Source organism: Ursus americanus, chromosome 4 (genome assembly GCF_024610735.1).
Source record: "Ursus americanus isolate L20-20 chromosome 4, mUrsAme1.1.p, whole genome shotgun sequence".
Classification (NCBI taxonomy): Eukaryota; Metazoa; Chordata; class Mammalia; order Carnivora; family Ursidae; genus Ursus; species Ursus americanus.
Genome location: NC_142130.1, coordinates 55,859,398 through 55,874,153, shown reverse-complemented (window position 1 = coordinate 55,874,153; position 14,756 = coordinate 55,859,398). Strand labels below are relative to the sequence as shown.

Genomic DNA, 14,756 nt, shown 5'->3' with positions numbered 1-14,756 from the left:
CAAAATACAGCATCCTTTCCTGATTAAAACCCTTCAGAGTATAGGGATAGAGGGTACTTTTCTCAATCTCATAAAAGCCATCTATGAAAAGCCTACTGCAAATATTATTCTCAATGGGGAAAAGCTGGAAGCCTTTCCCTTAAGATCAGGAACATGACAAGGATGCCCACTCTCGCCACTATTATTCAACATAGTACTAGAAGTCCTTGCAACAGCAATTAGACTACAAAAAGGGATAAAAGGTATCCAAATTGGCAAGGAAGAAGTCAAAATGTCTCTCTTCACAGATGACATGATACTCTATATGGAAAACCCAAAAGAATTCACTCCCAAACTATTAGAAGTTATAGAGCAATTCAGTAATGTGGTGGGATACAAAATCAATGCTCAGAAATCAGTTGCATTTCTATACACGAATAACGAGACCGAAGAAAGAGAAATTAGGGAATCCATCCCATTTACAATAGCACCAAAAACCATACGTTACCTTGGAATTAACTTAACCAGAGACGTAAAGGACCTTTATTCTAGAAACTATAAATCAGTCTTAAAAGACATTGAGGAAGACATAAAAAGATGGAAAGATATTCCATGCTCATGGATCGGAAGAATTAACATAGTTAAAATGTCCATGCTACCCAGAGCAATCTACACTTTCAATGCTATCCCGAGCAAAATACTGAGGACATTTTTCAAAGAACTGGAACAAACAGTCCTTAAATTTGTATGGAAACAGAAAAGGCCCCGAATCTCCAAGGAACTGTTGACAAGGAAAAACAAAGCTGGGGGCATCACAATGCCGGATTTCGAGCTGTACTACAAAGCTGTGATCACAAAGACAGCATGGTACTGGCACAAAAACAGACACATAGACCAATGGAACAGAATAGAGAGCCCAGAAATGGACCCTCGGCTCTTTGGGCAACTAATATTTGATAAAGCAGGAAAAAACATCCGGTGGGAAAAAGACAGTCTCTTCAATAAATGGTGCTGGGAAAATTGGACAGCTACATGCAAAAGAATGAAACTTGACCACTATCTCACACCATACACAAAAATAAACTCCAAATAGATGAAAGACCTCAATGTGAGACAGGAATCTATCAAAATTCTAGAGGAGAACATAGGCAACAACCTCTATGACATCGGCCAAAGCAACCTTTTTCATGACACATCCCCAAAGGCAAGAGAAACAAAAGATAAAATGAATTTATGGGACTTCATCAAGATTAAAAGTTTCTGCACAGCCAAGGAAACAGTCAGAAAAACTAAGAGGCAGCCCACGGAATGGGAGAATATATTTGCAAATGACACTACAGATAAAGGACTGGTATCCAAGATCTACAAAGAACTTCTCAAACTCAATACACGAGAAACAAATAAACAAATCAAAAAATGGGCAGAAGATATGAACAGACACTTTTCCAATGAAGACATACAAATGGCTAACAGACACATGAAAAAATGTTCAAAATCATTAGCCATCAAGGAAATTCAAATCAAAACCACACTGAGATACCACCTTACGCCAGTTAGAATGGCAAAAATAGACAAGGCAAGAAACAACAATTGTTGGAGAGGATGTGGAGAAAGGGGATCCCTCCTACATTGTTGGTGGGAATGCAAGTTGGTACAGCCACTCTGGAAAACAGTGTGGAGGTCCCTTAAAAAGTTACAAATTGAGCTACCCTATGATCCAGCCATTGCACTACTGGGTATTTACCCCAAAGATACAGACGTAGTGAAGAGAAGGGCCATATGCACCCCAATGTTCATAGCAGCAATGTCCACAATAGCTAAATCGTGGAAGGAGCCGAGATGCCCTTCAACAGATGACTGGATTAAGAAGCTGTGGTCCATATATACAATGGAATATTACTCAGCTATCAGAAAGAACGAGTTCTCAACATTTTCTACAACATGGACAGCACTGGAGGAGATAATGCTAAGTGAAGTAAGTCAAGCAGAGAAAGACAACTATCATATGATTTCTCTCATCTATGGAACATAAGAACTAGGATGATTGGTAGGGGAAGAAAGGGATAAAGAAAGGGGGGGTAATCAGAAGGGGGAATGAAACATGAGAGACTATGGACTATGAGAAACAAACTGAGGACTTCAGAGGGGAGGGGGGTGGGGGAATGGGATAGACCGGTGATGGGTGGTAAGGAGGGCACGTATTGCATGGTGCACTGGGTGTTATACACAACTAATGAATCATCGAGCCTTACATCGGAAACCGGGGATGTACTGTATGGTGACTAACATAATATAATAAAAAATCATTAAAAAATAAAAATAAAAAAATAAAACCTCTGAAATATTCACACACTTTGATCCAGACATTTTACTTTTAATGGATCAGAAAACAAGGATTTATTTAAATAGGTATTACTTAGTAGCCTGTTCATGATAGGTGGAAATAGAATTAAGCAAGATATCCAACAAGAGGGAATGAATTTAAAATGGTACATAATGCCTCATGGTAATCACAAAGCAAAAAACTATAATAGGTACACTAACTTATATATAAAGAGAAGGGAATCAAAACATACTACTACAGAAAATCATCAATTCCCAGCAAGAGAGAAAAAATGGAACAAAAGGACTACAAAACAGCCAGAAAACATTAAGATGGCATTAATGATTCCTTACCTGCATTCAGTTATCCCGCACTATATAGCAGACAGAAAAACAGAAAACCCTGCAAGTCATGGATTTATAGGTACAGGCAGCACAGATCATGAATTTTCAATTACACCAATTAACTGCCTAGAAGGCAACAAAGAAATCAAGGTCCAATCCTTATTAAAGGAGTTTATCATTATGCAAAACCCTGGGCTTTGAAGCAAAGATTGCCTAAAACTCAAAGAGCATATAAAGACCAAAGCAACTAGGACAATTGTCTCTTTCAGAAAATTAGAAAACAAGAAAAAAAATCCACCTTTTGCTCACATGACAGAATAGGGAGGCTTCAAAGATAAAGGAAATTTCCCCACTACTAGTGGCCAGCACCTTAGGAGAAATTGATCTTACCACTGGGAATGAGGTACCATGAGCTCTTATAGACATAGGAGAAACACTATCAGTTTTTATCCCCACCAGCCTCTCTTTCCCCCTTCCTCAGAGTACATTTCAAGTGGTGGGAGTTTCCAATACCCTCTGATTCTTTTTAAATCCTAGTTCATTCCCTTTTTATTGGTACCATTGATGGGCATTCACTCATTCTACTCATTCCCACAGCTCCTGTTCATTCACTGGGATGTGATCCTCTCGAGACTTATCAGGCAGGAGCAAATTTCTTTCTCTCAAAATCAAGAAATAGCTCTACAAATAAAAGATCAACAAAGCATAAAAGAATCTACAACAAATGGGTCAATACCAATACCTGTCTTTCCCATAATTCAAATTACACAGCATCTACTTCTTGACACTGTCCCTGAAATCCTTTGGTCTAAATGTTCTACTGACATTGGATACACACACGCTGCTCCTTCGATAACCATTCAGATTGACTCTTCCAAGCCCCTTCCCAATATTAAGCAATACCCATTGAATGCTACAGCCATTAAAGGGATTAAACTCACAATCAGGAATATTAAATAAGGGTTTAATTAACCCATGCACTAGCCCTTGTAACATCCAAATTCATCACATACAAAAACCTCAAGGAAGAAGACAGAGATTCCTGCAGGACAGAAGAGCAATAAATAATGGTTATACCTTAGCATCCAGTTGTCCCAAATCCTCAGACTTTACGCTCTGCTATTCTTCTCAATAATAACCATATGGGATCTCTGTAGTACGTTTTGCAATATACCAATGGATCCAAGAAAGCCAATTTTCATTGGCTTTCACTTGGAAAAATAATATACTTGGACAGTCATGCCACGGGGCTACATTGGAAGCTCTATTTGTTTTTCTCAGATTTTAAAAGCTGACATACCTTATATAATTGTTCCCAAAGGCTCTACTTTGTTACAACATCCGGGTGACTTACTTTTTTATTTCCCTCAGAAGAAGCTTGAGAAACCAACAGTATTCATTTACTAATGCAATTGGCTACAAATAGACACAAGTCACCCAAGAAAAAACTACAATTTCAGATGTCACAAGTCAAATATTTGGGACATGTCATTAGTAACCAAAACCTTTTCCTAGATCCCGAAAAAAAAACAAAACAAAAAAAAGAATTTGTTCCTTCCCCATTCCCCAAACAAAACAACAGTTACTCGGATTTTACTGAAATGGCATCCCTAATTTCTCTCCTATTGCTCAACCCTTATATACCCTTCTGAAAGCTAATCAATCTGAGCCACTTCAGGAGACTAAACTAAACCAAAAGGGATTTGAAGAAACACAGTTTACTTGACCCTCCAGCACTGGGACATCCAAATTGTTAAATTACCTTTCGTTTTCTTTATGAACATGAAGGCAATGCCTTAGACGTTTTAACTCAAAGGTAGAGAGGACCTTAGGATGTTATGGTCAGCAGTTAGACTCTGTGGCCAAAGGACTGCCACCCAATGTAAGAGCCATAGCAGCAATGGCTAGCCTGCTGGAGAGTGTAGAAGAATTAGTCTTGTGCTCCCTGTTGACTACAGATGTTCCTCGTTCTGTAGAACCTCTGCTAACTCTCACCATGCTCAATACCTGTCTGCTAGCAGATTAATTTCCTATGAAATCCTCCTACTTTTACTTCCAAATGTCACCATCACCAGGTGCCATCCTTGACCCCAGCTACTCTTCTCCCTCTTCCGACAGAAAAGACTCTTCATGACTGTATTGCAATGACCGGCCAAGTACTAACCTCCAGCCTGGATCTTCAAAAAACTCCTGAATTATTGTCCCTTTCAGAAAGGAAGAGGTTCATAGCAGCAAAGAACTCCACACTTCCTATCCATTTCAGTAGATCTATTCATATGCCTCTTCCTCAGATTTTCTAGTCACTGACCTTTTAATCTCTCTCTAGACTGTTGACCAAAATCCAAGCTGCTCACTTCTACCATGAATCTATATATTCTCACCTTAGACCACTTCTCTTTCTGTACAATGGATATAGGTAAACAGTCCACAACTCTAAGGGAGGATTTCCTCTTATTGCTGCCTTTTAAGGTCACCCTGGGTGGAGCTAGACTTCAGCAGCAATACATCTTGGCTTGCCTCAACATACCAAGCTGATTATCTGAGAACCAACCTGGCCTTTGAGGCCAGACATGTGAGATGGGGACAAGACGTCAGTGCAATGGTGGAGGATGACACAGAGGTCTCGGTCCTATTGTAATCTCAGACTCTGCTCAGCCAGATCCTTGCATGTGCACCTTTCATCTTCTAGTGAATCACTCCTGGGCCTGCTCAGTCTTGTTACTCTGACAAATTCTAGCTCATGAAGACAATTCTGGCCTCTTGGTCATGTGATATCCCAAGGTTAGGAGCTCTTCCTCTAACAGGGTTTACAGCAGAGCAGGAAGTTATTTTTTGAATAGTTTATAATTCTCTCCTGCAGAGAATTAAGTCTTGCTCTGAAACAGAAAGTTATAGGATATGATTCTCCTATCAGAGTTTTCCATAAGTTCTAATATTGGATATTCTATAGCCAATTTATTTCCATAAACTCTAACTCGGTAATTTCTAATACTATTGGCCTGCTGAGTCAGCATGGACCTGCTGAAGAACCCTTTCTTGTTCTGAGGCACACTCAAAACATGCATTCTTCTCCCATTTGAGCTGGTCTATCTGTGTGTAGTTTTTTTCAACTTTGTAGGGTATAAAGAGATGTTTGGAAATAAATTCAAGGAAGTGCTTGAATTGCTGTATCATAGTGCTAAGCTACAATTTAAATAATAAGCCATATATCACATTTTTTGAACAGGATTATTATTTAATTAATAATAGTGTTAGTGAGGACTAAATGTTTAAATAGTATTAGTACATAAAGTTAAAAATTTTAATCCCATTTCTGTAGTCTAATTCTTTTTAATTTCTCTTTTCTTGTTTTATAATACATAATATTTTAGTATAGTAGTATATCTACCTAATTTGTAGAGAAGAAAAAAATATATATACATGGGATACAGTGTGTGTGTATATATATATATATATATATATATATATATATATATATACAAATATATGTATATATATATATATACTATATACATATACATGTATATATATGACATACTACAAATGATCTTTTTAATATGAATGTACACCAAAATGGTTTGAAATATATCCTCTAGTGAAACCATCAGCAGATGAGAGATAGTTGAAAACACAAGAGTAGATGAGATAATATGGGGAAAACTCTAGAATGAAAGGAGAGGGATGTCAAGGACACCATCAGAAAGAAGCATCATTAAGAGCAAAGAGAGAAACACGAACCAGCATTAAGATTAAGATGGAACAACCAAGACGCCAGAAGCAGGGAGGGTTACCATAAGAAGCCAGAGAAGACTTCAGTAGTATCAAAAACTACAGGTGGTTAGGAAAATAATTAAATATTCTTTGGGGTAGGTATTGAAAGTTGGTTGTGGCCTTGGAGACACAGGTTTTAGTGAATAGGCAGAGCAGAGAAAATGGAAAGGAAAGAATCAAATAGGACAATTTCCAATCTATGGTTCCATTCTTTTTATATTACCTGGTGTGTCTCCTTGTATCATGTATGAGTGAGCTTCAGCCACTGTAGTCTATTGTCCTTTTTTTAAAATTAGGTCTGGCTCTTTCAGGAGTTCAGGCTTTTACACATGGTTTCCTCAGTCTACTGCTCTTCCTCATGTTCTTCACCAGTTATTATCCTGCTTATCCTGTAAAGTTATCGGAAATCATACTTCCACTGGGAAACCTTTCTTTCCTCCTCCAGGTCACCATTCACTTCCCTCACTACATTTTTATATACATGTTTATACTTTTTTATATTACAACCCTAATTTTTATAGTAGTTAGTAATGTAAGTGCCTTCCTTTCTCCCAAAGACAATGAGCGTCTTGTCAGGAGCCATATATAAAAACTAAGAACTTATCCCCACCATTTTCACATCCTGTGCACACACTCTCCATTGCCTTTTCCAATGCCATTCATATTTAAAGTACTTGATAAAAGTTAAACAGAATGGAAATTTCAGCAATTAATGCAGCACGTATTGAGGATCTAGCTCAGTTTGTTGTCAGGTGCTCAAAAGATGTATGACATGATTGGTGACTTAATATTTTGTCAACTTTCACAATTAAGACACATATGAGTCACACTTGATACAGTGGTGAATGCATTATAAAAGCAGTTAAGTATCATGTAAATCAGGAAAAGGAAAAACCAATTCTATTTAAAGGACCTAGGAAAGTCCTCATGGAGGAGATGTGATTTGAGCTCAAGGATGAGTAGTATGGAGATGGAAGGAAAGAGAGAAGGAGTTTTAGGTGAAGGAAACATTATAAGCGAATTAGCTGAAGCAACTGCACAGAGAGGCAGTGAAGGGATGCACAAGGCCAAGTGCCCTGAGGTAAGAGGAAGAGGGCAAAGTGATAGATAAGACAGAGGCTCACTGTGGAGCATCTGGAATATGAAAATAAGGAAAATGAATTTAGTTTGAAAACTAAGAGACCATTGCAAATTCCTAGGTAGTGGAGTATGTTTTTTTTTAATCATTCAACAATATCTGTTAAACACTACAAAGTACCACTGTTCAAGGCATTAGAAATGAAGGAATGAACTTGACTGAAAAATACCTTCCCTCTTATGTCTATAGCTAATGGTACCGGTGGGCATCAAGTGACTGATTATATAAATACTCTATGTATAGTATTTTTGTTAAATTGAATTTTATTAAATATACAGTATATTCATATGATTAGTGGAGTGAAGGGGGAAAACAGGGTAAGAAAGATGAAGGAATTAGGGTGAACTGAAAAGAACAGAGAACAACTCAGTAAATCATAAGTGGGGCTCAATGGTAACAACAAAGTTTCCATGAGGGTTTTGCAATACATGGGAACAAATTCAACTCAGAGTGAAGGAGTTGATGAGCCTAGCTAAACCTACCACGCCTTTTGGTCTCTTCTCTAAATGCTAATCATCTTTCATAAACCATATTAATCTTTCCAGTAACTGTCCAAACCAACCTGAGACTCTCTTCTGCTCATTTTACACTTTATGCACAGGATAATGAACAGAATTGTAAACATGATGTCAGTTACATAAGAATCAGCAAGTGACTTTAGTGAAGGTCATTTACTTTAACCTCATCGTCTCACAGGCCACCTTTAATTATGTCACATAGTTAATATGTTTTGGGAACTGACTCTCCCCATAGAAATACATTGACAACATTGTAGGGAAGTCCCATTAGCATTTGATGGAAAAGTGTAACTTTGCATTGTAAGGAACACTGACACTGACCTATTAGTAGTCTCCCAGATTTTCATTCTTTTAATCCCAAATGTTTTTGAGACCTAAATTTATACCCTGAAATTATACGAGTCTTAACACCATAATAAAAAAGCAATGTGATGTCATAAACCTCTTCTCAAAGAACGTTCAGGTAAAGTAAGTATTCAAATTTATTTTTACTTTTATTATGAGCATCCATAAATATTTATCTGAATTATTTTGCATTGTTCTCAGATTTCAACTTCTCACCTTTCTAGCTCTTCTCACAACTGAAGGCTACGACAAATCAGCATTAGATTTAAACTCATTTCATGCTGACCTTTTCTGATTATAAGGTAAATTTTCAAAATATACAGTGAAGAATGCAGCTTAATTCTGTTAAATAATTCAGGCAAGTACACTGAAAGTTACTTGTAACATAGCCAAATAATCAAATGGCTTATATTTAATATTTTAAAACAAGAAAATAAAAGGTTCAGCCTGTGCCTTTATCTTGATGTCTTGATTATGGATATTTTGACCATAGAATTTACATAATTAGAACACTGCTCACTATATCCTCCTAATGGATCACTAAGTAGTGATAGAAGATAGCCTTTGAGGGAAAACAAAATTCGTTCTCGAAAATCATATTTTTTTAAGATTTTTTAAAATTTATTTATTTAAGAGAGAGAGAGAGAGAGAGCACCAGGAGGCAGAGGGAGAAGCAGCAGACTCCCCATTGAGCTGGTAGCCAGACATGGGGCTCAATCCCAGGACCTGGAGATCATGACCTCAGCCAAAGGGAAATGCTTAACCATATGAGCCATGCTGGTGCCCCATCTCAAAAATCATACTAAGATTTAAGGTTTCTCTCTTTTTTTTCCTAAGTGTTATCAAACTAAAATATACAGGCAACCTTACTTTTATTAGCTTTTAAAATACTGTGATATACTTCAGAAAATCTTATATAATTTCCTTAGAAAACAGGATAATAGTAGATGGGTCACCTGAGATAAGAGAATGATACGTAATTTTTTTAATGATAAATTTTGAAGAATTTCCTTTGTAGGCTGGTCTTCAAAATTAGCAGTCTCAGCTTGCAGAAACCAAAGAGGTCACTATGGATCAGTGGTAGTATACTGACAACAAGATGACCTATCTCAGGTCTTTGAACCTAGGACTGGAATCAATACGGTTTTTTTCTCTGTAGCATTAAACAAATCTAATAAGAAGTATAAGTCATAGCTAAACTCAAATGTCTACAATTCTAATCAAGAAACTGTACATGCATATATGAAAAAAAAGCCATATAGATTATACAGAAGCAACTCTAGAGTGTGTTGGGTATATAGGATATACTTGAGGATGAAGGAAGTGAAAATCACTGTGGTCTGGGGCATTTAGTTAAAACTTTCTTAAATAGCATTATATGTACTCTCCTTTACATAAAGAAGGAGAGGATTTAGAAATCTGGGCAAAAATCAACAGGAATGATGGCATGGACAGAGTCAGTTTTTATGGAAATGGATCTAATACCAGGAAAAGGAATGAGAGAGGTGATTATATATAGATATTTATTTCCTTGGATAGCCAAACTAATTTTCTTTAAACATCAAAGTCCTATTCTTATCCATCACGATCTTCAAACAATTTCCTATGATATAAATTTAATATATCTGTTCCATGCTGTTTTCAAGCATTCACTCCACTGGGACAGTATATGAAAACATTTTACTCAGTTAAAAAAATGTGTATATACGAAAATTGATTGTAAATTTATTTTAAGGATCTTTAATACAAAAACTGACACTTCAATTTTTTGTCAAAAATGAACCAAATATGGCTATGCTAGATTTGTACACTATTTTGCAGAATTCATAAAGACAAACATTTTCAACTGTAAGCATTCTTGTTGGAATTGTAAAAATATTCATGAGAATGCTGATTTTCAGAGCTGAGGTTATAAAGGTGACATTTTAGGGGAATGAATATCCCCTAGTGGTTTCTGTGCCTGTATCCAGAGATAGTAAGGGAAGTTTGAAGAAGCTCTTCTCTTTGTTGTAAAAAAAAAATTTGGAAGGAAAAATTATACACACTCTAAATTAGACTCTTATATCTCCAGAATTCCTATATCAAAAGAGAAAGTGGATATGACTGAGGGTAACTACTCCTTGACAACTGAATTTATCCTCATAGGATTTACAGATCACCCAGAGTTGAAGAGCCTTCTGTTTGTGGTGTTTCTTACTATCTATGTGATCACCATGGTGGGGAATCTTGGTCTGGTGGCACTGATTTTTATGGAGCGTCATCTTCACACACCAATGTACATCTTTCTGGGCAACCTGGCTTTGATGGATTCCTGTTGTTCCTGTGCCATTACACCAAAGATGTTAGAGAACTTCTTTTCTAAGGACAGAAGCATTTCCCTTTATGAATGCATGGCACAATTTTATTTTTTCTGCCTTGCTGAAACTGCAGACTGCTTTCTTTTGGCAGCAATGGCCTATGATCGCTATGTGGCCATATGCAGCCCACTGCAGTACCACACCATGATGTCAAATAAACTCTGCATTCAGATGACCACAGGGGTCTTCACAGCTGGAAACCTACATTCCATGATTCATATAGGGTTTCTCTTTAGGTTAACTTTCTGCGGGTCAAATCAAATTAATCACTTTTTTTGTGATATTCTTCCATTATACAGACTCTCCTGTGTTGACCCTTATGTCAATGAATTGTTATTATTTATCATTTCAGGCTCAATTCAAGCCTTCACCATAAGCAGTGTCTTAATATCTTACTTCTACATTCTCTTTACTATTTTCAAAATGAAATCCAAAGAGGGAAGAGGCAAAGCCTTATCTACTTGTGCATCCCATTTTCTCTCTGTTTCAATATTCTATGGTTCTCTTCTCTTTGTGTACGTTCGACCACATTCAGATAAAGAAGAGGATAAAGACTTACCTGTTGCTATTTTTTATTCTCTAGTAATCCCTTTATTAAACCCTTTTATTTATAGTCTAAGAAATAAGAAAGTAATAAATGCTATGAAAAAAATTAATGTTCTTCAGAAGTATAGAAAATTGAGAAAGTAGAAAATGACCACTTTGTACATAAAATATTCAATTACTGATCATGATCGTATAGGAATCAAATAAATAAGTTCAGCAAGCAGAGATTCTGCTACAATGTATTCCAAAATCTAAGCTAATAGCTCCCAGCAATAATGAGCTATATAAGTTTTCTTGAGGTCACAAAGAAATTAGCTAAACTATTAACTAATTGTTTCAAAAGATAATGAATTATAATTTTCAGCAAATATAACAAATACTAGGAATAGAAGTCAGTATATATACAGATCACCTCCATTTAATATTGTTGACAAATTTCTGGAATTCTAAAGCATAATCTTACAAACTCTGGCACATTCCAGGTTCTCAAAAATTAATCCCTTCTTAAACAATACCATCTGTCAGAAGTAAACTGAATATATTTGATTCTTAATTAACTTTGAGTTTATTCATGAGAAGGTATTTGAATATTAATTCACACAGAATATTCTCAAATCAAGAATATTTTCACCCTTAAAAGGGGAAAATTTGGTATATACCTTTTACCACAATTAAAAAATATTAAGAACAAGAAAAAGAATACTAATAATGTATAATAAAAAAAGACCATTTTCATCTTTACTGTTAGTTAATTTTACTCTCAAGTTCTCTGAAATACGGTATCTGTATACTGGTGATTTATCAATCAGTAGTTGAAATAGATGGTATTTGTGGATTGGATATCCATATGGATTTGGGTATTTTCATATAGTTTGATTAGGGTGTCCATCAAAAATGCAGTGTAATCCTGAATACATTAAACTAATTGAAGGGGTTTTTCTCTCTCATACTACTTATCTCCTTTGTTACTAGGAATACCACCCACCTGTAGTGATTCCAATGTAAATTACTGATATATTTACAGTGTTAACAAAAAGTTGGAGATACTGTAAAGCATAAATGAGGCACAAAATAGTGAAAATCCTAAATACCTAAAGAAAAGTCTTTATTGATCACTTACATATGCAAATATGAAAGAAAAAATAATTTACTGAGAACATGTTATCTGTCAGGCACAAATCTAGATCTTTCATATATATTACCTACCACCTAGTTAAACATGAATTTTCATGCTTTTTTCTCAGTACAAACCTCATACTTTGAAACATTGAACAGCTTGCTCAAGTTCATTGAGGTGATTCAGATTGAGCTAGAAATGGAGATCCTCGTCACCAGGGGTATGTAGTCCTCCCGTAGCATCAGAAGTAAGATGTGCTTTAAAAATAATTTTTTAAAAAATGATGTTTGGAGGAAAGAAGGAGTGAGTATGATCACAGTCGATGTGTATGGAAATAAGTGAGACACTGGGAATGGGATGAAGGAGGTGAACCATGGACTGTCAGAAAGCTGACAAAACTGTTGTTAAGAACTGTTGCCAAATATGGGAAATAAGGGTGGAAAGGGATCAGGTTACTAAGAATCTTAAATGTCACCCTAAGGAATCTGAATTTATATCAAAACTGAATTCTTCCGAGAACCAGGTAATATGATTGTATTTTTCAGAAAACTAACCTGGCAACTGATTGGAATGAAGCTAGAAGCAATGAGGCCAACACAAGAATTCATATATTAGATGATGAGAGCTGAAACTAGAGGATAAAAGGAGAGCAGTGCACAGAGATAAGCAATATTTTAAAGAAAAAATAGTAAACTTTAACTACTGGACAATAAAATGAAGGCATATCATCTTCCTGTGAATAACAACCTAGTTATAACTGATTTCCTATCACTAATACTTAAAAATTTGTACTTGATAAATACTGAAAAATGTATCTGACACATTTGACCATTCACTAGCCATTTCCTTTAATATATTTTATGTAATTATTTCTTTTAATTTTCTATTTTGTTATGTTAGTCACCATACAGTACATCATTAGTTTTTGACGTACTATTCCATGATTCATTGTTTGCGTATAAGACCCAGTGCTCCATGCAATACGTGCCCTCCTTAATACCCTTCACCGGCCTAGCACAGCCCCCACATCACTCCCCTCTGAAACCTTCAGTTTGTTTCCCAGATTCGATTTTATGTAATTATTTAACTTAATTAATAAAGGTTTGTTATTTTTAAACAAGTCAACAAATATTTTTAATTTCTTGGTTTAATTTCTAATATTGCAAATACTGTTAGGTATCACCCACATACACAAAGCTCTACAGGGTCCTAAACACTTTTTTTAAGAGTGTAAAGGAATCCAAATACTGGATTCGATGAATGCTGTTCCTTTGTACCACTCTCTATTTTAGGGGATATTTTTAGTTGTCAGATTCACATGCACTGATCCCTTTCCCTTTTCCGGGGGTACCACAAATTCCATTTATGTATTTATGCACCACCCACTTCCAACCCTTAGCAACAATGAAGCCTACAGGTCTTAAGGGAAGAGTCTGTGACTTATTTGGAGCCAATGAGACAAAAGAGGTAAATTTGTGGACATGTCTGGGATATATGTTTCCTTTATTTTAAAAGAGAGCCACAAAAAAAAGGTAGTCTTTCTTCCTCTGAACGTCATGCTCTGTGGATATGAAGTCCGGCACAGTCTACAAGCAGTTTGCCATTAAAAGAGAAACCAGCCTGGAGATGAAGTCCACACACAAGGGAGGGCATAGCTGAGGGAATCACAGAGAAACAGACCCAGTGCCCCGGAATTAATCATCCCTCCTCGTTTTAAATCCAATAGATCTTCTTACTGTTAAACTTGTTTGGAAAAAATGCTTTCATTGCAACTGAATAATTATTAACTGATACATTCATGTCTCTTGCCTCATCTCTCATTTTCTGCTTTATTTTAAATTAATTCTCAGACACCCTTTAAGCTTACAAATAACTTTTCATCAGTATCATTTAACCACTCAGCACAATATTACATTTTTTACTTTTATTTCTATATTTTAATTTCCAATACCCCACTGAGAAAATGGGGACAAAAGGTTTCATAATTTGTCCATAGAATATTAAGGTGGAGCTCAGGGATCAATTCTAGGGATCAAAACCAAAATCCATGCTCTTAACCACTAAGTCATATTATACACAACTTAGAGAAGTGAAAGTAGCAAGAGAGGAAAGCTTTCAAGAAACTAAGCTAGAAAGTGGTCAGAGAAATAGGGCAGAGGGTTAAGAAAAATGTGAATCAGTGACATTTTCCTCCAGATTTATTTAGAAAATTTTCAAACCTACGGAAAAGTTGAAAAAATACCCATGAATTTTTTTAAATCAAGATTATTAACATTTCACAACATTTGCCCAATAATCCCTCTGCAAATGTTATATAT

The 14,756-nt window shown here is 35.9% G+C and overlaps 1 protein-coding gene across 1 annotated transcript; it reads left to right on the top strand.

Moving 5' to 3' along the window:
• Positions 1-10,502: 10,502 nt before the first annotated feature.
• Positions 10,503-11,465, top strand: LOC123784264 (olfactory receptor 5K1-like). The gene has a single exon (XM_045785611.2). The coding sequence runs from the start codon at positions 10,518-10,520 to the stop codon at positions 11,463-11,465; it is 948 nt and encodes a 315-aa protein (XP_045641567.2). The 5' UTR covers positions 10,503-10,517.
• The last annotated feature ends 3,291 nt before the right edge of the window (positions 11,466-14,756 follow it).

Excerpts from the sequence above, each read along its gene's own strand:
- LOC123784264 (XM_045785611.2), top strand. The coding sequence starts at position 10,518 with ATGACTGAGGGTAACTACTCCTTGACAACTGAATTTATCCTCATAGGA.